At 54.4% G+C, this 24,807-nt stretch overlaps 10 protein-coding genes across 10 annotated transcripts; 4 read left to right on the top strand and 6 right to left on the bottom strand.

Moving 5' to 3' along the window:
• Window position 1: 1 nt before the first annotated feature.
• On the bottom strand, window positions 2–600 carry ISF_01423 (hypothetical protein; the record flags this gene model as incomplete). The annotated part of the gene is made up of 2 exons (XM_018845030.1): window positions 2–458; window positions 554–600. The coding sequence occupies 2 exons, from the start codon at window positions 598–600 to the stop codon at window positions 2–4; spliced, it is 504 nt and encodes a 167-aa protein (XP_018707796.1).
• A 1,107-nt stretch (window positions 601–1,707) lies between these two features.
• ISF_01422 (arsenical-resistance protein) lies at window positions 1,708–2,998 on the top strand (the record flags this gene model as incomplete). The annotated part of the gene is made up of 3 exons (XM_018845029.1): window positions 1,708–1,966; window positions 2,043–2,185; window positions 2,252–2,998. 3 exons carry the CDS (start codon window positions 1,708–1,710, stop codon window positions 2,996–2,998), a joined length of 1,149 nt encoding a protein of 382 aa, XP_018707795.1.
• A 467-nt stretch (window positions 2,999–3,465) lies between these two features.
• ISF_01421 (hypothetical protein) lies at window positions 3,466–4,515 on the bottom strand (the record flags this gene model as incomplete). Its single annotated transcript, XM_018845028.1, has 2 exons — window positions 3,466–4,323; window positions 4,501–4,515. 2 exons carry the CDS (start codon window positions 4,513–4,515, stop codon window positions 3,466–3,468), a joined length of 873 nt encoding a protein of 290 aa, XP_018707794.1.
• Window positions 4,516–5,283: 768 nt separating this feature from the next.
• ISF_01420 (TAFII28-like protein) lies at window positions 5,284–6,363 on the bottom strand (the record flags this gene model as incomplete). The annotated part of the gene is made up of 2 exons (XM_018845027.1): window positions 5,284–5,682; window positions 5,740–6,363. 2 exons carry the CDS (start codon window positions 6,361–6,363, stop codon window positions 5,284–5,286), a joined length of 1,023 nt encoding a protein of 340 aa, XP_018707793.1.
• A 1,955-nt stretch (window positions 6,364–8,318) lies between these two features.
• Window positions 8,319–9,197, top strand: ISF_01419 (hypothetical protein; the record flags this gene model as incomplete). The annotated part of the gene is made up of 1 exon (XM_018845026.1): window positions 8,319–9,197. One exon carries the CDS (start codon window positions 8,319–8,321, stop codon window positions 9,195–9,197), a length of 879 nt encoding a protein of 292 aa, XP_018707792.1.
• A 933-nt stretch (window positions 9,198–10,130) lies between these two features.
• ISF_01418 (GTP cyclohydrolase I) lies at window positions 10,131–11,265 on the top strand (the record flags this gene model as incomplete). The annotated part of the gene is made up of 3 exons (XM_018845025.1): window positions 10,131–10,467; window positions 10,545–10,849; window positions 10,960–11,265. The coding sequence occupies 3 exons, from the start codon at window positions 10,131–10,133 to the stop codon at window positions 11,263–11,265; spliced, it is 948 nt and encodes a 315-aa protein (XP_018707791.1).
• Window positions 11,266–12,107: 842 nt separating this feature from the next.
• ISF_01417 (Lysine-specific demethylase-like domain protein) lies at window positions 12,108–17,288 on the bottom strand (the record flags this gene model as incomplete). Its single annotated transcript, XM_018845024.1, has 3 exons — window positions 12,108–16,729; window positions 16,786–16,834; window positions 16,911–17,288. The coding sequence occupies 3 exons, from the start codon at window positions 17,286–17,288 to the stop codon at window positions 12,108–12,110; spliced, it is 5,049 nt and encodes a 1,682-aa protein (XP_018707790.1).
• A 2,272-nt stretch (window positions 17,289–19,560) lies between these two features.
• ISF_01416 (Histidine acid phosphatase, eukaryotic) lies at window positions 19,561–20,964 on the top strand (the record flags this gene model as incomplete). Its single annotated transcript, XM_018845023.1, has 1 exon — window positions 19,561–20,964. The coding sequence occupies one exon, from the start codon at window positions 19,561–19,563 to the stop codon at window positions 20,962–20,964; it is 1,404 nt and encodes a 467-aa protein (XP_018707789.1).
• Window positions 20,965–21,156: 192 nt separating this feature from the next.
• Window positions 21,157–21,535, bottom strand: ISF_01415 (Hydrophobin; the record flags this gene model as incomplete). The annotated part of the gene is made up of 2 exons (XM_018845022.1): window positions 21,157–21,198; window positions 21,260–21,535. 2 exons carry the CDS (start codon window positions 21,533–21,535, stop codon window positions 21,157–21,159), a joined length of 318 nt encoding a protein of 105 aa, XP_018707788.1.
• A 1,910-nt stretch (window positions 21,536–23,445) lies between these two features.
• Window positions 23,446–23,736, bottom strand: ISF_01414 (hypothetical protein; the record flags this gene model as incomplete). Its single annotated transcript, XM_018845021.1, has 1 exon — window positions 23,446–23,736. One exon carries the CDS (start codon window positions 23,734–23,736, stop codon window positions 23,446–23,448), a length of 291 nt encoding a protein of 96 aa, XP_018707787.1.
• Between the last annotated feature and the right edge of the window lie 1,071 nt (window positions 23,737–24,807).

The raw sequence follows: 24,807 nt of genomic DNA, 5'->3' as shown, positions 1-24,807 counted from the left end.
TCTAGTAGAAGCTGTAGTTTGCGTTCTTGCAAATGGAGCAAGTATACGGGAAGTTGCCTGTGTTTCTCGAATTGGATGATGGACGTCGTCGTTGCATATCAGCGTCGACAGAGAAATAGAACTTGCCTCCGCAGCAGTTCGAGTAGGTGCACTGGCCGAGTGGCGGGACCGTAATGTAAAAGGTGCCGTGCGGCATGCCGTAGGTGATGCCCATGCTGTTGGTGTCCCCGGCGGTGCCGATCTCGTAATGGGCGCTGTAGCCGTCCTGGCATTTGACGTCGCCGGGGCCACCCCGGTTGACGTGGCAGCCGTCGCAGACGGTCTCTCCATTGTCGGTGATGGTGACGGCGGTGACGACGTCCAGGCCGGTATGGATCTCGCCGTAGGTGTACACGCACGCGTACGCCTGCGCGGTGAGGGTGGCGAGGGGTGAGAAGTGCAGCGGCTCGCATCGTTGCCTTTTGTCGCGTCGGAGCGGTAAGGTGTAAGCAATGGAGAGGATAATATGAGGATTAGATGTCAGGTTTGGGATATAGTGATGAGCTCAAGATACATATAGTTCGAGCTTGTATGGACCTTCTGGATGCTGTACTGGCGCATGTCTTGCCTTGGAATAGCTCCAGGACCACTCGTCGTCAAGGGCGGATATAGTCGCATAGCTAGGCACCGATAAATCGAAGACTAATACACTACCCAACTGCCTCAATAGCCAAGGATTAAGAGAGATGTAAGATTGCATGAACCTAGCCTGATGAGAAGGATTCGCACACTAGTAGAGCGTCGGAAGCCACCTACTCGTGGCAAGGTCTGCATCGCATAGCAGGAAGCATCCCCTGCTGTCTCGTCCAAAGCATGGGGAGGCTGCAAAGAAGATGCTTTGCTTACTTTGTCCCCCTCCTATTTGGCAACAGTGTAGCTGGAGAAGAAGGATTGCGCGATGCTACGCCTGTCGGAACCCAATGGCGCGAGGCTGTCCGGCGCGTCAGCAATGCCCATCGGTTTCCGTAAACCAAGGATCCGAAGCTCGCCGCGAGATGCTCTGGCTCGGCAAAATCGCTACGAACTTTCTTAGCCGATTAACGGCATTCCATTCTAGACCTTTTTTAAAAGCCGCTTCGCCGCCGCCCACGCCGCCCGTCGAGAGAGCAGGACGCCCCCCCCCAGTCATCTGCTTCTCACAAAGAAGATTCCATTGCCTTCTATTCATTTAACACAGATGGAACAAGTCCGGTGTCAATTTTCAGTATCACGCACCTAATATTAAACTCTGAGATACTTGTATGGTATAGTTTAGACGTGCCATGTGTACTGAAGCTGTATGCGGGCAAAAGGTAGGCAAACGCGAAGTTATACTCCATATACGGGCTACCGTTAAAACGGCCTTCAAAAAAAAACTGCCTAAAAATAAAGACGTTTCTCTTTCGGGTTAACAATACTAACAAGTGCCCAACTGTCGGTGTTCCGTCCTCTGCATAGGTCGGTAATCGTCGCCGACTAGGATCTAACTGTCGCGTCACTCCAGGACTCTGATTGGTCAAGTCAAAATCTCTACCGCACCCGCCACTTTTCCCTGGTCACAGCCCAACCCCATGTCACTCACTCACCTATATAAGTCGGCCACAACGTGTCTTTCAGCCAGAGATGCGTTCACCCTGATTCCTACCATCTGCACAGTCTTCCTTTCCCCCCTCATTCTGCCCATTCACAATGAATGCGCAACACACCAAAGAAGCGCCGCCACCAAGTGAGCTTGCCCTCGAATGCGGCCCTGGCAGCGCGGAGCAGCCAGCAGAGCCCTCGTCGGAAGACAAGGTCTCGGCATTCAAGTCCCTCGGGTGGTTGGATCGTTACCTCGCCGTCTGGATCTTTCTCTCCATGGTCGTCGGCATCTTGCTGGGAAAATTTGTGCCCAACATCGGCCAGTCCCTCCAGCGCGGCAAGTTTGTCGACGTCTCCATCCCTATCGGTAAGGACAACACCTTGCCATCCCCAAAACCTCGCCTCCCTCCTTTGAAATGCTGACAAGGCCTGTGGGCGAAAAGCGGTTGGCCTCTTGGTCATGATGTATCCCATCCTGTGCAAGGTCCGCTACGAGTCTCTGCACCTCCTCCTGCGGCAGCGGACTCTGTGGAAGCAGATTACCTTTTCCGTCATTGTCAACTGGGTCGTTGCGCCCTTTTTCATGGTTCGTGTGCCCTCCTCTTCTCTGCAACCCTCGCCAAAGTCTCCTTTTAACTAACAAACGCTCCAGACGGCCCTCGCATGGGCGTTCCTCCCCGACGAGCCCAACCTCCGCAACGGCCTCATCCTCGTCGGCCTCGGCCGCTGCATCGCCATGGTCCTCATCTGGAACGGCCTCGCCGGCGGCGACCCCGAGTACTGCGCCGTCCTCGTCGCCGTCAACTCCGTCCTGCAGATGCTCCTCTTCGCGCCCCTGGCCGTCCTCTTCCTCCACGTCCTCAACCCTGATCCCAGCCCCGACACTTCCTTTTCCTACTCCGTCGTCGCCACCAGCGTGGGCGTCTTCCTCGGCATCCCCCTCGGCGCCGCCGTCCTCACCCGCCTCGCCCTCCGCCGCGCCGCCGGCGCCGGCTGGTACGACCGCGTCTTCATGCGCTGGCTCGCGCCCTGGTCCCTCCTCGGCCTGCTGTACACCATCGTGGTGCTCTTCGCCTCGCAGGGCGCGCGCGTCGTCCGCCAGGTCGTCTCGGTGGTGCGCGTCGCGGCGCCGATGCTGGTGTATTTCTTGTGCATCTTCTTCGTGGTGCTGTGGGCGACGAGGCGGCTGGGTTTCGGGTACAGACTCGGCTGCACGCAGAGCTTCACGGCGGCGAGCAACAACTTTGAGCTGGCCATTGCGGTCGCGGTCGCCACGTTTGGGCCGGACAGCGACGAGGCTCTGGCTGCCACTGTTGGTCCGCTGATCGAGGTGCCGGTGCTGATCGCGCTGGTGTACCTCGTCAAGTGGCTGGGGGCAAGATGGAACTGGAAGGAGTGAAGCATCGTAACCGCGTTGGGATCATTAATAGAAGCTGAGATTCTCATACAGATAGATTACTTGTACTTGATTAAATTGTTCGCGTAGCTATGCCTGCCTATGCAAGACCGGAACTCATATAGATTGTTCAGCCCAAGTCCCATTCGGCAATAAATCTCTGTGCCATATATGCCTCGTCAATGCAATGCATCATACACGTAATTCCGACATGATCGTGAATGGAAATGCCCTCCTGCCATTTCTCTGGGTATCCCCTGATTTTATCGTTTCCCTCCCCCGCCAATCCTTTCCCACTCAATCATCCATTTTTCCAATCCGCGACGAGGTCCTTTCCTGCGCCGTTTTGTTGTTGCTTTGCCCCATACCCAGACTCAAAATACATGTACAAAACCAAACTCCTTTTTTGTTTTTTGTTCTCTTTTTGTGTGTGCCAAGCAATCCCAGCAACATCTTTCGCTTCTTCATCTCTACGCTGCACTCTTTTCCATTATTTGGAAGAGCAGCGTATTCTTGACGAAGCACTCGCACTCGGCGTCCGGGCACCCCATACTGGCCTTGACAGCGTGACGGTTGACCGGCGTGCCACCTTGCATCTCGGCGATGATCTGCGCGGCCGTGTTGCAGGACATGACGAGCGGCGAGGCGGATTCAGCTTGCGCTTGCGCCGTACCATGGTGATGATGGCTGTGGTGGTGGTGGCTGTGGCTGTGGATGTGGCTGTGGTACTGGCCGTGCGGCCCCGAGACGGGCGTGCCGGGCATCGTGCTCGGCCCCGTGCTGGGCGGGCTCTGCGCCGCCACGGTGGACTCGGTCGGCGTCGTGGCGACCGTCGAGGCGCCGCTGCCGCAGCACCGATCGCTGATGCTAGCATCCGCCAGCACGGCTAGGCGGTCGATGCCGCCGTCGCTGTGGTACTGCTGGTATGGGCTCGTCGTCGTCGTCGTTGCTGGAGGTGGCTGCTGCGAGTAGGTGGTGGGGGCGGGGGCAGAGGGAGGGGGGATGACGGTCTGCAGGCTGCCGTTGCCGCCGGGGGGCTGCAGGATCTCGTCGTCGCGGGGGATTCCCGTCTCGAACATGGCGAGGAACTTGTCGACCTCGTGGTCGGTGACACCGCGGCGGGCGAGGAGCAGGCGCAGGCGCGAGTTCTCGATGGCGACGGTGCGCGCGGCCTGCTGCATCTGGAGGGTGGCCTCGACGCCCTGCTTCTCGTACTCGTCGAGGCGGCGCTGCATGGCCTCGACGAACTCCTTGCGGCGGGCGCGGGAGCGGCGTTGGTTCTCGCGGATGCGCTCGGCGGCGGGGTTTGTCGAGGGGGTTTGTGTGGTCTGAGGGGGGCGGGGAGTTAGTGATGGATTGCAATGGAATGGCTAGAGAGAAGCAAGGGCATGATGGCAGAAACTGGAAGCATGGGACAGAGAGCAAGGCACAGGAAAACAAACACAAAACGCAACGCAACGCAACGCAATGCAAGCAAAGATTGGTCTGGAGTGGAAGAATCGTACCTTGGGACCGGCCATTGTGAATGTGGAAAAAAGGGAAGGAGAAAAAAACTACATCAACACATGGAGAATATTATGAATTGTATATTGATGAGGTGAAGAGATACGCGTGGATCCTCCCGTGGGAAAAAGGGCGAGGGGGACAGGATCGAGAAGAAGAACAAGGAAGTTGTGTGACACAGTCGAGGTGCAATTGAAGTTTCTTCACTTACAAAAAGTCGACCACTCACTGACTGACCTGCTGCAGCTTCTTCCTTCTCCGCTGTCCGTGCTGTGTCAGCTGGTGGGGCGTCTCTTCAGGGCAGCATGTCACTGTCATGTCACCGTCGCCGAGGAAGCGATTGGGGGACGGGTAGCCGTTGATCAGCGTTTTGGATAGAATATTTATATTTCAGTGAGCTCTTCGAGACTGCCATTATTTTTTCCTGATTTCTCAATGCTTCCTGGGGCTCCTGGTCGCACGCACAAGAGACGTGAAAAAATCAGGGTCGTGTGGGCAGAAAAAATCTCTCCACCAAAACTCCCCATGCATGTCCCGCCCCAACCAAACAAGACACTACCATTACAATTTCACAACTTAGCAAAAATGATTCAATCTTTCTGATTATGCTAACTCCAGTAATGCCCATATGTTAACAATGGTAAAATGCAAAATTAAAAAGCAAAAAGGCCCTTTGGGTATCATTGACCGCGGCAAAAACTCCCAGCCCCCCCTCCACTCTTCCCCATCTCCCTACCACCACCACCACCAACTAGTCATCCAACCAACCAACCAACCACCGACGGCTATTTGAAGATTTGCTTCCTAGTCCGTGCCGAGAAGCGCTCCACTCCGCTTCCCTGCTGATTGTGCCACAACTGCTGCATTCCCACGCCGTGGCTCTGCTTCGACTCGCGGTACCGCAGCCACGCCGCGCGCAGGTGGTCCGGCCGCAACGGCCCGCGCCTCGGGTCCTTTTCGCGGTCCTCATCACCGCCGCCACCGGTCGCATCGTCGTCCCCGGCCGCGTCCCCTGTTGTGGGCGGCGGCGTGGGCAGCTCGCTCTGGTGCTCGCCGGCGCGGATCCATTCGGCCTGCACCTGTCGCGCCTCCTCGATGATCTCGCCCGCAAACAGCTTGGCCACAGCCTTGACGGCGGTGCTGACCATCTGCGGGACGGATTGTGACACGGTAGCGTTGACAACCTAGGCAGGGTCCTTGTTAGCTAGTTGTTGCTGCTCCCCCAAGAAAAGAAAACTTACCCTCTTGACAACGGCATCTGACAGCTTGGCGGCGCGCCACAGCTCGTACCGGTTGTACTGCTCGCTGTCAAACGCCTCAACCAGCATGGCGCGCAGCCGAATCTCCTCCTGCTTCTGCTCCTGCGTGTGCGCGACAACGGCCTCGAGCGCCATCTCAGCCTTATCTTCGTCCTCGTCGTCCTCGGCGTCCTTGTCACCCGTGCCCGAAGCGGCCGTGGCCGCCTTGCCACCACCGGCGACGCTCGATGCCTGGTCGTCGCCCTTGCCGCCGTCGTCGCCGCCGCCCTTGCCGCCAGCCTTCAACTTGCGGCCGCGCTTCTTCCGCGCCGCCGCCACCGCCGTGGATCCCACACCGCTGGCGACGCTGCCGCTGACATGCGATTGAGCGTCCATCGACGGCGACCTCGTGCGCGGCGACCGCGCCTCGGGCGGGAAGGACGTCTGTCGCAGAGGGTGCGCGGGCACCGACGACTGCGAGAGCGTCGACGCCTTGCGGCGCTTCAGGGCCGGTGGCTTGCCGCTCATGTCGAGGCTCGGCGAGCGCTTCTTGCTAGGAATGGACGCGGGCGACGGATACGGCGGCGACATGGCCGTCGGCGAGGCAACGTGTGGCGGCGAGGCCATCCTGGGCTGTGTGCGTAAACGGGCGGGGCGGGACGAGGCGTGGGATTCTCTTCGAAGCGGGATGTTGCGAGAGGTTCTTGCAGCGTACTATGCACGAACGGTCGATATGCGATGCCAGATTCACGCGTGCGGTGGGATCGATGGATGGATGATGATGCTTGGGCTCCGCGCGAAGATGGAGAGTGCAAGTTTCTTGGGCGCTCTCGCGCGCGACTGTGCAACGGCCAGCCAATCACATGACCGGACCTCCAAGATCGCCCCGATGGCGCGGTATCACGGATAAAAAGATGGAAGAAAGTAACTTTTTGATTAAAATTCCAAATTTCAGGCCCCCTTCTAGTAAACCATGTAATTTAGCGTGCAATACTACCAATTTTGGTGTGCTATCACCACTGGGAAGAACATCGCCTTTGCTAGTCGCTGTCCGCCTAGCTATGTAGTTAGTAGCCAAGCACCCATAGACGCAATCAAGCGAAGCATTGCAACTCATGCTACTACTGCTGACTTCATCTACAACTTCTGGTCTCATGTCTCAAAAGCTAAGATTCAAATGCGATGCACACCATGAAGAGACATTCTTTTTTTGGTCATGAATTGTTCGTGCTATGGCTGAGTTTCTCTGATCGATTGTATAAGATGGAGTTACCCTAGAGACGATGTTGATAAACTGTACGCAGATCATGCACAACATTAAGCAAAGTAAAAGTATTAAGCCAGTCTCCCGAGACATTTTAGATCTCGGCCGAGTGAAAGAATAGAACGCGACTCGAGTTACAAAGGCATTAGGCTCAAAGCATGGATAGGTTTAAAGCCGAAACATGCATGCGTGAGAGAGGAACACAGCTTTCAAACTTCTGCAGCACGGATACAACAAAGGCTGTGGCATGATTGTCATCGTTAAATTACCAAAATAAAAGCCGTGGCCAGGCGAGTGATGCTGTTGCATGAACCAACTTCAAGAACCAACCATGGGCGCCGCTGGGCGCCGCTATGTTGTTCCCTCAACTCGTCAAAAGCGCACGTCCTTGAGCTTATCCCGACTGGCCAGAAGCCCGTCGTTGTCTTGCTTGCTCGTATGAGAGAGTACAACTACACTGATCACTACAAAAATGCGTCAGAGAAATCCATGCAAAGAGAGAGAGTGGCATCGACAGGCCGTTCGTCACTTAGTTTCATGATGCCCTATTGCTCGCGTGGCACTTATCGTTGCCTTTGTGCTGGAGCTTTCGGGTGCGCCAGTGCAACGACAATTGCTAGGCGATCCGCAGCCGTCCTCTTCTTGAATCTTCCCATGGTTGGGCTTGGCCGACTACCTAACAAGGTTGCGACACCCAACGCAGCTTTACGCCGTGCCCGTCCGGGTCTGTGGGGCGATCTGATGGGAGGAACCGAGCGAGTCAAAATAAACTGAGACATTTTGATTTGAACGGAGCAATCAAGGTGATCAGGCATGCCGACAAGGGTGGTACAGGGCTGATATGCGACCGTTATCACCAGTCCCGGGGCAAGGACCAGATCGCACTCGCATCGGTGCCGGCCACTTGCCCTTGCTCGATTAATTTGGTAACGGCGTAGAACAAGGTCCAATGCAAGATGAGTTGCAGACGGATGGATCGCCGATGGGCCTCATATCGTGGCGCATACTCCCACCCGATGCGATACCACAACAGTTGACCGAGACAGCGACATCAAGTGAGAGGGCGGCGATGTTGGCATTGCTACTCTTTTTCCGCCTCATGAACAGCACCGACTTCTGGCTGGACGGCCCTCCCCGTGCTTTTGAATACAAAGCATCTCCCTGAGATAATTCCCGTGGTGGGCGGGGAAGGCGAGTATAAGTAGACGGCAGTTGTCCTATCTATCTCGACCCATCCAACAACATCTTGGAGACAGACAAGCCTCACTTTTCTCTCTTCAGAGCCGAGATAACCGCCAAGACAGAAAGACCAGCAAAGATGAAGTTTATCGCCGTCCTCGCAGTCGCGGTGGCGACTGCGTTCGCTAGCCCGACCTACCCGCCGCCGGCCAAGCAGCCACCGGCCCCTCCGCCTCTGCCCCCGGGCTACACCTCTTCGGTACCGCCGCCGCCTGCCACCCGCAAGACTTCGACCACCGCTCCGGCCCCGACCTATAAGTCTTCAGCCCCACCACCACCCCCGGCCTATAAATCTTCGACTCCCCGGCCGCCCCCGGCCTATAAGTCATCGGCCCCCCCGCCACCGCCGGTCTACAAGACTTCAGCGCCTCCACCACCTCCGGCCTACAGGTCTACGACCTCGAAACTTTCAACGACCCGGCCGGCCCCAACCTCCAAGTCTTCGGCAACCCGTCCGGCCCCGACTTACAAATCTTCGGCTCCTCCACCACCCCCAACCTACAAGTCTTCAGCTCCCCCGCCGCCTTCGGTTTATAAATCTTCGTCTACCACCTCGAAGTCTGCGACGACTCGTTCAGCCCCGACGTATAAGTCTTCGGCTCCCCCGCCGCCTCCGGTCTATAAATCTTCGGCTCTGCTTCCGCCTCCAGCCTATAAGACTTCGTCCACCACCTCAAAGTCCTCAACAGCCCCCCCGCCCCCGGCCTACACATCTTCGCTTCCCCCGCCCCCGGTTTACAAGTCCACTACCTCAACGTCTTCGACGACACCTTCGGCCTCAGCCTACACCTGGCCCCCGGAGGACAAGCCTTGGTCAACCACCTCCAAGTCATCGACGACCTCTCCGCCTCCGACCTACACGAAGCGGGCAGCCCCTATTGCCGGTCCTGGCGGCTGCTCGGGACCGACCACGCCTGGCAGTACCGCGTTCCTGGGCTGCCCGACGTTCTTTTTTTGAGCCTGGGTCGCCGTGCCGTGCGAAGAAGGGAGATATGAGCAAGAAGTACCCCGACTGCGTAAGTGTATTTTCCTGGTTGAGATTTTCTCGGTAGTGAGGTTGCGACTAACACGCGCTGGTTTGCTTGGATGCATAGTGTCCCAAGCCCGCATGCCCTGGCTACAAGTTCCAGCGGGCCTAATGGTATCCCTTTGCCGACAGGAAGTAGTACGCAGGTCTTCAAGTCGAGGTACCTGAGTGATCTACTTCCAAATATTCTTCCCTACTTGAAACCCGTAAAGTGGCCATTGAAAGGTGGAATTCACTGTCATGGATGGGGTGACGTGTGACCTATGAAGATGCCGAGTTTGATTGTTGTTTATAGTTGCCGTTTATTTGATCATGTACGCCGATTAGGTAACGGCAACGGATTTAGGCCAATTTAATAAACACCTTCAGCGAGGCCGCCTCTGTAAGACATAAAAATGTCACCACAGACCCCTGCAGCCCCTCTGCTCCAGTGACTTGCAGACACTGTACATCACTGGCTCTTGGCCCTTCTAATAATAAATACTACAGTACGCAATTGGAAGAGCAGCTAATAAAACACACCGAAAAAATACCCGCAAGCCTCATTCTCCGATTACCTCATTCAAACAGGCCATTGTGGGGACGGCCGGACCAGGCCCGCGCAAGCCGATGTCGCGAACCGAACAAAGCCGTCCCTCTTTTTTTTTTCTCTCTTTTCCACGCCCTCCATGTATTTCCCTTGCTGGTATTTAATCCACCCATCCACCGGGAATTGATCTATTTCCTCTTTTTCCGGACTCTCCAAGCTTTCCCCATCAATCGCTTCATCGCTGCTCTCTAGTCAGCGTGACTTTGTCCCCGTCGCAAACCTCCTTCCCCTCCTCCCCCGCCGCGACCAACAAAAGCATCATCAACCCCGCAATCATGCCCAAACACCCCATCGACACGGCCTCCGTCTCCGGCTCCTCCACTTCTAGCGACAACTCCTCGTCGCGCAAGCGCAAGCGCTCTTCCAAGAAGACCAACGGCGGCCGCCGCCACGACAACACCGACAACGCGCCCGCCGACGAGCACAAGACGACGACGACGACGACGACGACGACGAGCAAGAAGCCATTCGCCGACAAGCAGCACCTCCTCGCCAACGGCAACCGTCGCAACTCGATATCCAAAGCCGCCCGCGATCCCCGCGACGAGGCCCGCGCCGTCGCCCTCCGCCAGCCCGCCCCCGTCGTCGACCATGACGGTCTAAGCCGACCCGGTACGACCTCATTTTCCTCTTCTTTCGTTGATTCCCTGTAACACACCACCACGATGCTAACGTTGTGAAACTCGCAGCCAAGGGAACCCGCGACCGCGTCCAGGAGACACCCGAGCAGGCCGCCGAGCGCCTGCAAAAGATGCGAGCCGCCGTGCGCACCCTCCTCGAGTGCGTCGGCGAGGACCCCGACCGCGAGGGCCTCCTCGACACGCCCTCGCGCTACGCCAAGGCCATGCTCTTCTTCACCAAGGGCTACCAGGTCGACGTCGACGACCTCGTCAACAACGCCCTCTTCAACGAGGGACACAACGAGATGATCGTCGTCAAGGACATTGAGATTCACTCCCTCTGCGAGCACCACCTCGTCCCCTTCACCGGCAAGGTATTTTCTTTCCCTCGCTTCGCTCGAACGTCCCCTCCGGCCGATTCACTGCAGCGTAGCCTTTTTCCTTTTCGCACAACCCTAGACTAACAAATATGGAAACGAAATAGATGCACATTGGCTACATCCCCCGCAACACCGTCATCGGCCTCTCCAAGCTCCCCCGCATCGCCGAGATGTACGCCCGCCGCCTGCAGGTCCAGGAGCGCCTCACCAAGGAGGTCGCCAACGCCGTCATGGACATCCTCAAGCCCCAGGGCGTCGCCGTCGTCATGGAGTCATCCCACCTCTGCATGGTCATGCGCGGCGTCGAGCAGACCGCCACCTCGACCATCACCTCGTGCGTCCTCGGCTGCTTCGAGCGCAAGTCCAAGACCCGCAACGAGTTCCTCTCCCTCGTCGGCATCAACCGCTAGCTTGGCCCCGGCTGCAAAATGCACTGCACAACTACTTACTGCCCGGAAAGGTGGTGGTGGTGGCTCTATGCGGACATGACCAACGCCTTCATGGAATATCATTACTGTCATCAACTTCAACATTCATACGACGGCGTTTATTTGGCGTTTTGCTTTTTACCTTCTAATCCAATTATTCCAGCGAACGTGTTCTTCTAACTAACTACTTGGGCGGCTGGGCATTCAACAACGGCCTCCTTCTTCAACATATACACTCCCAAGAGCAATCATCTATCTATCTTCATATCTAGATCCTGAAAAAACTTCAGCGGGCTCAACGCCCCATTATATCATCCCCATTCTTGTTGCATTACGTACCACATGACTAGTGCACCATTCCCCATGTTCTATCACAGACGTTGCAAAAACAATAAAGAACACAAACGTGTAACGAGCAGCTTTATAATTATCAAACAAGTAGACATTTTGAATCCCATCTCTCTCGCCACAAGATCTAGCAAAGCAAGCACTCTTGTGAAAGAAGTGAAATGGAAAAATAGAAAAATAGAGAAAAGAAGCTACTACAACAGACAAGGAGTATCTCGAAATCATTCCCTTTCCCCCAAGCAATTATCCTTTGCACAATCCTACCTTTGCGCCAGAAATTCCCATGCCCATACAGTTGGACCTCGTAAAAACGCCTTCCACCACCCATTATAGTCATACACCCAAATCCAAGCGATATAACCCGCCACAAGAGACAACCGCTCTAAACGGTTTCTGCAGCGAATTGAAGAGAAAAAAAAGGAGAAAGAAACGGACAACTTCCAAACGCCTGTTCCGTTACAATGGGCCAATATCACCTAGGCCCCATCTATTATTGCGTCCAACCCGTTGCGCTCATCCTCCAGAGACTCTGTAGTCATTTTGACATCGTCCTGGGTCTTGTCATCTTTGGGCTTTTCTTCGGCCCGCTTTTCGTCGGTCAAGTCCATCAGCATCTTTTCCATCTTGCCCTCGTCTTTAGGCTCGTCATTCCTTTTGGAAGTGCCCATATCCACATCGCGCATCGGCTTCTTTGACCACACTTCCGTGCCCCAAATTTTCTCAGCCTGTCTTCTCCCCGCCTCAGTTCGACCAAAGATTTCAAGTGCCTTTGCTTTGCCCTCTTCCGTGTGGATATTGATGCCCTCAATGGCTTCGTCTATAGAGTTACCCGCACTGTCGGCCTTCTCCTGGCCCCTAGAGATGGATTTCTCCCGGGGCTGATCTGCCATAGAATTCCGACGGCTTTCATCGGTCGAATATTCACGTTTGTACAGGCCTCCTGGCCCATCTTGAGCATAGTAAGCCGGTCCGCCATACGAGGGATTCGAAGATGGCGGTTGTAGAGAGCCATATCCAGATTGAGCTGCTGCTGCTGCTGCCTCAGCATTGGCGGCCTTGCGTCGCAAACTATTGGCTTTCCCCTTGGCATGCTCTGGTAGGTCGTCAGGGTTCTCGACGCCATATTCCACGAGCATCTTTTGCAGCTTCGTTGGTCGCGGCTTCCGGGTGCTAAGTGATACCTCGAGAATAGGTGGTGCCTCGGGCGCAACTGGACACCACTTGTGCAGCTCCTGTCGAAAGAAATTGGTCTCGTAGGCGAGCAGGACTTCGGCACCTTCGAGTTTGCGCAAGTAGAATCGTTGTGTATCAGCCTCAGCTTCTGTTGAAAGAATAGGATTGCAGTATCGTGCGACGTATTCGCGGAAGTTTTGCGCGTTTGTAATAATTTCCTGCAAAACCTCTTCTTCCTCTGGCTGGAATGGGAGCAGTGGTACCTCCTCGATGAGTGCAATCAGATCCTCGAGCTTCGGCCGGGCGGCATCTCTGGGTATCATCATTCTCCAGTCGCAGATGGGGCACGTATACTTGTCATCCTCCTTGACTTTGCCGCGTGCAATCTTGAGGCATTTATAATGATACCACTCATGACAGAGCTCGCATTCAATCATCATGCCGGCCTCAATCCTACGGCAAAAGCAGAATACTTGGCGTTGGCGACTGGGATCAGGGTCTTTGCTATCGTCCGGGCTTTGCTCTCTGGACACAGGCTCTGCGGGTAAACGGGGAGTATCGTGCTCCGTATCGAAGCAGTCGGTGTTACGCTCTAGCACATGGTCAAGATGACTCTTGAGGATATGAAGCGGAGCATTAGACTTCCCGAATAGCCGCTTGCCTTTGCGAATCCAGTCCTCGTGACGTTTGCGCTCATTCTCGAGGTCCAAGGTGCCATTTGGCTTCGAGTTGAGCTCATCAAGTTTGAACATCAGGTTAACCGCCTCGGTGTACCTAGGGCGCTTGCGAAAGTCGGTCTCTTTGCAACGCTCGGTAATGCTGATGATCTGTCGGTGGGCCTCCCGCTGCTTATGCAGGATTTCATCCACTGCATCCCATGTCTCCTTGGAGACCGGCAACGCACCAGCTTGTACTTGCTTAGACAGTGCCTCGAGCTGTTGGTAATGAACAAATTCGGCGTGAATGAGTTCCCTTGCCTTGGTCTCCCAGGATTGTCCTGCAGCCATTTGGTCGCAGTAGAATGTGAAGTGATCGTTGTATGAAGGGATTTCTAGGCGCTTGCCTTCATCGATCAAATTCTTAACATCGGCCAGGGACAAGATTAGTCCGCGGCTTGCGCGAGCCTTCTCATTCCACCGCACCTGATCCAGCATCTTAGAAAGAGCATCAATCTCAGGTGTATCAACGTTGAAAGTTCGTCCCTCCTCGAGAAGCTCCTCGATAGCCTCCACGCTCAGGCTGGTGCCATTCTCCAGCGCTCGTGAGGCATTGGCTTGGAATTCCTTGATGGAAGCTGCGCGCTCTTGAAGCTGCAAAATCTCTGGGCACTCGAAACCAATGTGCTCAGCGGCATGAAGTAGCCGATAAATATTGTCCACGCTGCGGGACTCGGGCTCCTTCTGGTCTTGATAGGAGCTGCTGCCGATGGAGCTACGTGTGCCAGTCTGCCAAGCGCGCTCATTTTTCCGTCGATTTTGTTGCTTGCGTACGAGGTAGCTCGTTGCTTCATCGACCCACTCGTTGCATCGACCGACGAATTCTTTGAGAATGGGTAGGGACGGAAGATCGAAGGGAATGCGTTCGCCTTCGTGAAGTAGACCTCGAAGAGATTTCAGCGATGGAGTCACCTCTTCGTCAAGGAGTTTTGCGTACTTCTCTTCCCATTGTTTAGGGGTGTCAGCCTTCTCGATGACTTTGTTGTGGGCGTCCTTCATCATCTCCTCCGTTTTGCGATAATAAAGCGTATGACCGGTGCCGAGGTACCTGTTTTGTTCACTTTCATCGCAACAAGGGTGGTTGCCGGCATGTGTAATGCACAAAACCTTACCAGACTGGTGGCATTTATATCTGGACAGGTAAGCAAAGGCTTTGCAGTAACTGCAGCACTGTTCGTCCTCGTCCAGAACATCTTCATCTTCGACTTTAAATGCGAGGGGGCAGTTTCCATCTTCTTCCTTGAAGCACTGGCATTTGTGAGAAGTCGATTCGAGATGATTTTTGACAAACAGCTCACGCTCCGCCAATTCTCTCCTCTGGATGCGCTCAAGAGCGGGACCGAGCCATTTGGCCGTCGGGATGGTCAGGCCAGCCGAAGCTCCTTCAGCAGCAGTCCACAGCAACTCATCGTGAGAGAAGCATGGTTGTCTTCGAAATGCTTGCAGCCTCTCCACACCAGCCATACCATATGGCTCCCAGTCCGGCGGGGCAAAGTTGACGGCTTCATTGAAATTAAATCCGTGATTAAAGCCAGCGTGGTAAGCCTGGGGGAAAGTGATGACCATCTGGCCAGCACGTTGATCGACGGCGTACACGCGGACCCCGGCCTTGGTGAGCTGCTCGGGGGTGAGCAAGGTTACAAGCTGGAAGAGCAGGTCTGGTTGGGTTTCAAAGAGCTCTGGTACAGCTTCTCGCATCGCTGCTTCAAATTTTTCGGCATCGTCACCAGGGATGCCGTACCACGTTTTTGTAGCGCCGAAATGCTGATAGTTTGCGGAATAGGCATAATGGTCTTCATTGTGCCAGCAAAATGTAGAAAATATCATGCCAACGTACACCCAAGGAACAGTCATTCCCGAGATGTCAGACTTGATATGCCGGAATAAACTCTCCGAGGCAAACGGGAGCACATTGAGGTTCCAGCCATCCGCGGCGTAAGGGTTGCCGGGGTTCTTTTCGAGCGTAGGGAAGCCAGAACCGTGAGTAGTACAGTGAATATCGGCGCCGTATTCAACCTCGACAGTTTCCTCCAAATCAGCAACAAGACGCCAGAACTCATTCTCGACATCCTCTTCGGTAACCGGCCGATGGCATTTTAGGGCACTGTCGAATGGCATCTTTTTCTCGAAGTATCCTTGTTTGAAGTCGTTGGCCTTCTGCTGGAATTGCTTGAGCGAGTACAAGCCGCCTTCTTCGAAACCAAACTGTCCATCACCAACGAGGCAACGGGGGCAGTTCCATTCAGCCTCTGGCTTTCGCTTCAGAGGGGGGTCCAAACAAAGCCCATGGTACGAATTGTCGCAAGATTCGCAGATGAGTAATAGTCCAGCACTCTCACCTTGACCGCAGGTCTCACACGCTTCGCCTGGGGCAAGATCTTCTTCGCGTGGAATGCGAGGAACGGAAGGGCGGAACGGCGTCATATGGGAGCCGGCAACAGTAGGGACATTGTCTTTCCGAAGACGTTTGCTTCGACGATTTGTAGCATCTTCGTTATCACCATCAGCTTCTTTCTTTGAAGCATCAGACGCATCGTCAGCGCTGATTCCTCTTTTGACCTGGGCGGCACTGCCAAGACCAGTGTGATCATCCGGTGTCGCATTCCGGGTGCCGGGTACTTCTGGCGTGAAGCTTTTGCGCTCGCTTGTATTTTTGTTAATGCTGGTGAAGCCGGAATTGACGGCTGTGAATGAGGAGCCTCCAGATGTGGGAGCTAGGGGAGCATCAATCATAGGGGTGTCACGGTCAGCCTCCCGCTTGAGACCATTTTGCAAAGCCTCGGAAGCATTCCTAGCTGGAGATTCGGCGTTCGTACCGGATGGAGTATTGACTTGCGAGCGTTTGACGGGGGTTTGCGCAGGGCTGGGCGTCAGGGGTCCGCCGTATTCCTGCTCCAGCTGCTGATGGACGCCAGGTTTGGCGATGCGGAGATAGTCTTCGTACGGGCAGAGCCATCTTTGATACGAGTTCTTTAGGGATGTGGAAAGAGAGCTCATAATCTTCCCACTATATCCTAGGTCACGACCAATCTCTGCCCACTTTTTGTGTTTGCAGACCTTATCGAAGCCGCCTCGTGACTCAACAGCCTTTTTCAGGCGATAAAGGTCCAGGGGTTTCTTGTCGACATAAGGTAGGCGATGCAGGTTACTGCCCTGCTGCTTGTGGAACTTGGCAAGACCATCCAAATATGTTAGGTTTGCCCGAGTGCCTGCGAGATGGTGTGAGTGAGGTGTGGCAAGCGTTTGAGACGTATTGAAAACATACTGCCTTCCACGGAGTTGAGCTCTTGTTTTCTGGTTCGGAAATGAAATTTCTATTATCGAGTCAGTAATGTAACATCAAGGCAGACGCCAATAGAGGGTGCAGAATTGGGCCGAGAGAAGCCCTACCTCTGTGTTGATGGCAAATTCCGGATTCCAAGAATCGGGTGGGATAATCTTGCAGAGCCCGTACTGCGAGGCCTCGGGGCCAATTTTCTTGACGTATTCCAGGGGATCGTGCCATTCCTCTAACGTCGGATAGTAGGTCGGTGCATCGGAGATACCGTGCGGTCTGCTAGCCTTCTTGATGGGTTCGCGGGCAGCAGTAGGCTGACCACGGCGTTCGACAGAGGTGAGATCGAGGGCTGGGCTGTGCATGGCACTGAGAGGTATCGCGGTAGTCGGATGGTAGCCATTGGAGTTGACCTTTGGCTTGGGCTTGGTTGGGCCGACAGAGCTGCGTGCACTCGCCGGAACGGACGCACTAGCTGTCATTCCGGGAGCCATGGTCTCGGCGGATGGGGGTTCTGGGGTGTTTTTTCCGGAGATTAAGAGAAGATTCGGGGTGGCCGAAACGATAGAGATGGTAGATCCGTCGTAAGAATGACTGAATGGGAGCGATGCGCCGCGAAAGAATGGAGAGTACTGTCAAGATACCAGGGGCATCGTCGCGGAGCTGTAAGAGGCGATGTCGACGATGCGACCGATCGGATATCGTAAAAATGGAGAGCCGCAGCTCAGAGCTTTCGCAAATCTGTTTTCTGTGTTAGATATTGCAGACACATGCAAAATCCCGAGGCCGAGTCGAGGTCAGCGGGCACGTAGGGTCTTTGCGCAGCGAGAGAAATGGCATCAAACGGGGCGCTGAAAAAACAAGAGCATAAGATATAATGGGCATGTAGACTTACAGAAAAAGACTTTGCAAGTATTCAGAAGTGAAGAGACAAGCCGGACAGAAGTCGCGAGGCTCGCATAGTTTTTAACGAGCGGCGAGAGCAAGACGAAGGAGTCATGCAGCGTGAGAGCCGGTGTTGGTGCAAGGTGTAGATGTCGAAGCGATGGAGGGCGGGCGAGGAATGGGTCGAGGGAGCGTCCCCAGACGTGAGAGAGATGGAAAGAGGTTCCTGTGTGAGCCGTCGTCGGGGTACCTGTAGCGGCGCTGGGGAAGGCTGCGAACGAGCAGGTACCAGCGCGACAGCACTTGCAGCAGCCTGTGTAACAGCGCCTGGTGCTAGGGGCCACTTTTTACCTTTTTTACCGGAGCACGCAGGCTGCAGACGGGAGGGTACTTGATATTACATGGCTTTACAGTGAGAATGTGAAGTATCGCTTTATCGTGGGCGCCCATGTGGGTGCTGCAAATGGTGACTTTACTTCCGAGGCGGGCAAAGAGTGGCACAGCTTCCGCCGTGTCTTTAAGATGTACTAGTGATATCCACACTCACAGTATACCCCCTACGATTTGACTCTACTCATCAGCAATGTATGTACTGTCTACCAGATATATACATCCCATCGATACATGCAGACGAGCCGCAGGCCGAGCAGCCCATCGCCAACACGGCCAATGGCGCAAGACTCGCTCACCCACGCAGTCCCCATAGCAATCATATCGGTGACTCTAATAATAACTCGCCAGAACCATGTATAAAGCGCAGTTGTGAGCAGCTTTTGTCTACTACTGCATTGTTCGTCGCAGGCAGGCACTGTATCTCAGAGTTGCCAAGATCGACGCTGCACAACAGGGGCGCCGAGGGTTTCGTATCACCGAAAGGTCATGTCCTCAGCTTAATAACTGGTGTCAATATCCTATGTCTTGCACCCTTGATATTTCCCCCTCCGAATCAAAGTAGCATGAGATTTTAGGGTGAGAGCAGCAGATAATAAACCTCCAAACAATGCGGCAAGCGCCAACTAACATAAGCTCCGAGTAGTGAGGGCAAGTGTTTAGATGAGTGATTCAAGGTTCCGTAGCCTGTGCGCACAGTTGTTTTGTACATAGGTACAGTATCTCTTCCGGTTACCTGCGAGGGACGGTGTGGGAGCGTCTCGCTAGGTGCATTGATACCAGCCTCATCACCTCCGTCACACTGCGCTGAATTTGTGCGTTCAAAATTCGTTTGTGCTTCCATTTCCAGACAATAATACGTCAGGCAAATGGTAAAATGCTCTATGCTACAAGCCCCCTATTTATTTCGTCGCTCCTTATTAGCCAACTTCCGCTGGGATAACATGTCTGTTTCTCGCCAATACTCGCCTCAAGCAGGACAGTCCATCGTGACAAAGCTTCATTTATTATCGGGTAGCAATATCAAAAGCGGAGGGTTATTTTCATGGTTACGAGCTGATCTCGTTTCTTTAGGCCTAGAATTTATTTTGAGACGCGTAATGTTCAAGGCGCAGCCCATACAGCTTCAGGGTCTCCCCAGAGAGCATAAACACAAACACATGGCTAGAGCAACGGTTTTAAGGTCAGAAACACAAGAAAAATACAAATAAAACCAATCAACCAAAAACCTCGATTTTCAGGCCCTTTTCTCAGCTTGTACGTAGCGCAAAGTGGATATACGTCCCATATAAACCCTGCCCAACGCCGTCGAAGCTTCTGAAAATCAAGGTACCGGGTACCTACCGTGACGTCAATGAAGCGATGTCGATCATGAAAACGACGTAGCATGCAAACAGGCTATAAAGCAGGCCAATTGCACTTCTTCTCTGGAGATGGATTCCTAAATCCTTTTCCCTGAATTTGCTTTTCATTGTACATTGAATTAGAAATATGGGCAAAAACACCGCCCTCAGAGCCTTGTCTCTGGCTGCCTCTGTCTCAGCGTCAACCCTGTACTCGACATACAACTTTAATCCTCTACACCATCTCACCGGCATCGCGCCCTACTTCGAGCCACAGGACCCTGCCGCATCTCCAGATGCTCCTCAAGGGTGCACCGCCGAGCGGGCGGCCTACCTCGTCCGCCACGCCGCCATCTACGCCAACGACTTCGACTACGATGCGTACATCGAGGGCTTCGTCGCCAAGCTGGGCAACAGCACCGTCGACTGGACCAAGGTCCCCGAGCTGAGCTTCCTCGCCGGCTGGAGCGCGCCCATCAGCGACGCCGAGGTCTCCGTGCTGACCCGCGTCGGCCGCCTCGAGGCCACCCAGCTCGGCGTCGACCTCAGCTTCCGCTACCCCAACTTCAGCGCCCCGCGGCAGGTCTGGACGTCTTCGGCGTCGCGCACGGTACAGTCGGCCAAATCATTTGCGCGGGGTCTGGAAAAGGACGAGGGCAGCGGGGGAATTGAGGTTCGCAGCGTCTACGAGTCCAAGGAGGCCGGCGCGGACAGCCTGACGCCGTACAAGGCGTGCCCGGCGTACTCGTCGTCGGCGGGCAGCGACGAGTCGGACGAGTTCACCGGCAAGTTTACGAAGCCGATCGTGGCGCGCCTGAAGCAGGCGGCGCCTGGGTTCAACTTCACGGACAAGGACATCTTTGGCATGCAGCAGCTGTGCGGCTACGAGACGGTGATTCGCGGAAAGTCACCGTTTTGCGACCTGAAGCTGTTCACGCCGGACGACTGGCTGGCCTGGGAGTACTCGGAGGACATTAGATACCACTACAACGTCGGCTACGGGAGCAGCATCGCCGGATACAACGGCCTGCCCTGGCTGAAAGCGACCGGGGAGCTTCTCATGAGCAATCCCACCAACAGCAGCGCGAATAGCAGCAGTTCTGTGGACGATCTGCTGGTGAGCTTCACGCACAGAGAGATGCCTCCCATGGTCATCGTCGCCATGGGTCTCTTCAACAACTCCGATTTTGGAGGCGCGCCAAATGTCAACGACACCATGCCCACGGATCGCATCAACTATCGTCGCGCGTGGAAGAGCTCCAACATCCTACCCTTTCTGGGCAACATAGCCATTGAGCGTCTCCGGTGCAGCAGCAGCTACGGCTATGAGGACGGCGAGTTTTATAGAGTGTTGGTGAACAGCTCCCCGCAGCCGCTGCCTAGCTGCGCAGACGGGCCGGGCACAAGCTGCTCCCGCGACGCATTCGGCAAGTACCTGCAGCAGCGGGCGGACATGTTCACCGGATTTACGGGGAAATGCGATGCGACATACAAGAACAGCACAGATACAATGTCATTGTATAGCGCGAGGAATAGCAGCACAATGCCCTGAGAGAATTTGTCTTCACGGAACGGCATACATAGCAGTGTTGGTTGAAAGTAAAAATAAAGTAAAATTAATATCTAGAATAAATAGACATTATTCAACGAATAGTACTCTTATGTGCCCGTTGTATAGCTGTAGCATAGCGAATCCATCTTTTCACCGAAACCGCGATGCCTTCAGAGAAGGCAGGTCGTTCGCTTAAATAAGCTGGATAGGAGTGCAGGCAATGTTGAGGAAACCCTGTCAAGGCAGTGATTAGCACGCGGAACTGCCACTCATTATGGTTCATGCTTCTACTTACATTCTGCTGAACATTCTGGCAGCAGACGGTCTGATCCTTGCACTCCGAACCGATGGGGACGGCGAGGACATTGACCTTGGTGCACTTGCCGAGGAGCTCGTTGAGGCCAGTGATAGGGAGAAGGTTGCCCTGGGTGAGGATCTTGTCGGCCGTCGCGGAGTCGCAGCACTTGACTTCGCCGTGGCAGGCCTGGGCCTCCTGGGTGTTGTGGCCGCCGTTGGTGGGCACAGCCGAAACGACGGCGAGGAGGGAGACGAAGACGGTGGCGGCGTACATTTTGAAGATGTTGGAGAAGAGTTGGTTGGTTGTTTGAGAGAAGTTGTTGTGAGTGATGTGTTGTAATGTGAGTGTGTGATGAGTGAGTGCTTCTTCACTTCGATTGTGGGGGGAAGCTGGAGTATTTATAATTGTTCTTCCGTGCGGTTTCGAACAGTCTGGGCTCTCTTGACCGAAACTTTGCCTCGAGCTGAGATGGGTTATTGCACCGTCAAGCCGCTGTGCTTTCAGAATTGTGGTTTGTGTCTTGGTTCGGCGGCCAGGAAGACAAGGGTGTAAGTGAAGCTCAACAGGGCACGGATGGGATAGTCTTACCCGACCCGTTCAGGACTTCATTTCCTGCCCAATGCACATCTTGCTTTTTGGAGAGGCCAAAACTTGTCTCTAATCACTATTATGCCGTGTTGTACTAACCGGTCTCACTTCCGTTTAACAATACACGCGGCCTCTTGACTCTTCGCACCCTCATTTAGCCAAACAACACCTGACCTTTTCGTCTCTCTCTCTATCCCGTCAAAGAATATGTAAACAGCCGATCTCGATGCAGCCAAGCCCCTTGCCTTACAACCCTAGCTTGTTTGTGACGTCGAAATGAAGCAAGCCACTGACGCGTAGTTGTGATGCAGTCAGCGAGGCTGATGTCTCACCCGTCGCTTCTCCTCTCCCTGACTCTAAGAAGAAAAGACAAGATATCCCGTCCCCGCAGAGAAACAGCACGGAGGAAAGGAGATTGGGTGATAGATTTCACCGGGGGTTTACGGAAAACAAAGACAAGGCAGGAGGGCAGCCGGGTACCGAGCAAGCCGTGTACTCTGTACAGCCTCATCGACCATAACGCGCATCTTATGTCTATCTTTGACCTCACAACAAACGACTATCGTACTATGACAATGGAAACGTGCTGTTTGTCACGGGACCAGAACACAATTCGACTCTGTTTACGGGGAGAAGCGGTGAGCGGGCGACGGAGACAAACAAGAATCTGATATTTAGCTCCAGACAACTCGGAGACTCTGGTCAAAGGAACATCTTGTACGCAGGCTAAGACTTTCACGTAACCGGGGAAGACGCTAATGAGCTACCCACTGCCTTGCTGATAGACTGTAGGATGCCAACACTTGGAGCAGAGGCAGTCGAGTGTCTGATACATGTTGCCACCCGATCAACCACTTCCGATGCCTTATGTGTATATTTGAGACAGGAGGAACAAGGAGACGTGTAAAATTACGGGCCCAGAGGACGATCATGCTGTCCATTGATGCGACGGTTGGTCGGATGGCCGGGCGGCCGGGCTGTCATTTCCTTCTGGCCTTTGATATCTAGACCGATCGATTTTGACAAGGGCGCTTTGACATCGGGTGAGGAGGCGAGAGGCCCACCGATCCCGCGCGACCGACCGGCCATCGCAATACGAAGTGTTGCGACATATCGAGATGGAGGATGCTAGCAAGCCAACCCTTGCCTAGTGATAGCCACAAAGCGGAAGATTTGGGATTTTATCCACCAGTTTTTGCTTGTGACAGTAAAATTGGTTGTTTTACCTAATGCATATAAACAATGTATTATGAACAGGAAAAGAAACTCTCCGTGCCGCTGCGGGGAAAATCTCAGCGTTTAAACAGAGTGACTTGTCTCATCCGAGTCGCCAAGAGAGGCCAAATGTGCGCTATCCCGGCAGGGGGATGTCTCTGGCCCAGAAACGAAGCAAAGTGAAACAAAAAAGTAGGAAAAGCAAAAAACAGAAGAAAAAAACGGGCACATCCCAATCATTTTTGCCGCTCACATCCAGGCACGACCCCTCTGTGGCAATGGACCTCTTGCTAAGTCGTGGATAGTACAATGGCGAGCAGCTGTTCGGTTCGGCGCGACGCGGAGAGGGTGAGACTTGGCCCGGCGACCTCCAATACCCGTCACCGCTGAGCCGGCCGGAGCTCTCGGGTTGCCCGTGTTGGGATTTTCCCGCCTGATCTTGCATCCAGAAGGTGTCTGCGATGCTGCAGCCATTGTCCGTGTCGGCGCACACGCGGAGGACGACCTCCTGAGTTCTCGCGGTCGCTCATACGTGGTGGGTGAGCCTGGGCATGCCCGAGGCGGCATGCTGGGTCGGGGGCGGCGGTGGCGGTGGCGGTGGCGGCCTGCAGGGCGTCGAGAGATTCATCGCAGCGGAACTCGTCATGGTTGAGGGCGGAAATGAAGGGCATGGGCGAGGCTGATGCCTGCACCGCGACAGGGAGGGCCTGGTAAGAGGGGAAGACTATGTATACGTATGAGACAAGAGACGGACAGAGAGCGGATTGTTTGAGATGCCGCTCCAGATTAAAGGCGATTCATCTCGTATAACTACAGACCCGAGATAGCTGTGTGTATTTTTTACGTGTAATTACTCGAAGTGTGTACTTGAGTTGCTTGTAGTTGTCATATGCGTGTGGAATAGGGTGCCGCATGCGCCTCCCCACGACATGAACCACGACCACGTAGTCATCTGTCCAATAAGATCTTGCCGGGCTGTTCAAATGCAGTGGAAGCAATAGTTGTTATGCATGTCTTGAAGGTTGTCAAAGCTTGGAAGCGCTAATTGCCGGCCAACCATGGGTTCACTCCAGCTGGCCACCTCCCCCCGCCGGCTGCCGACTTGCTTCGAAAGCGATCTAATGTGTAATTAAATAGATAGGACCATGAGCCACTGGCTGCCGATGACCGTCATTACCGGATCATCGCGGCGCATCACGGCGGGTCACCGCTCCCCATGAAGCCAAGAAACCAAGACATGCATGTCAGCTCCATGCCCGCCCGGCACCGTCCAAGTTGGAGCCGGTCGATCTAGTGAGTAGAGCTAGCTCTGGAGTCTCGGGCCTTCGGCAGTTACTACTGGTGCTACTACAGCAACAGTGAGTCTATGAAGCCTGAGGTGTCTATAGTTGGGCCGCACCGAGGACACTCTCGTAATGCGTACTTTTCATTGGCTTTTTGGAGGGTTGCCCAAGGGTCACTTTGGTCATTGGAAGTGACAACTATCGGGCAGAAATGAAGTCTTCAAGTTGAACAGACTTTAATGTTACGTATGCCTTCCCACGTTTTAGCACGAGACTGTGCATGAGAGGTGTCCCTGGTGGGATGTGTATCCTTTAGGTATGCTGGTTCTTGAATTGAAATCTACTGCATGGATTAGAACACATAACGAAGTGGTGGAAATACTAGATGCTCGGGGTATAGGGTAAGCTCATGCAGACAGTTGCCATTTCTCCGTGGAGCTTGGGAAGCAGGTCCAAGGG

This window comes from Cordyceps fumosorosea (assembly GCF_001636725.1).
Source record: "Cordyceps fumosorosea ARSEF 2679 chromosome Unknown scaffold_2, whole genome shotgun sequence".
Classification (NCBI taxonomy): domain Eukaryota; kingdom Fungi; phylum Ascomycota; class Sordariomycetes; order Hypocreales; family Cordycipitaceae; genus Cordyceps; species Cordyceps fumosorosea.
This window is presented reverse-complemented; position numbering and strand designations above follow the sequence as displayed.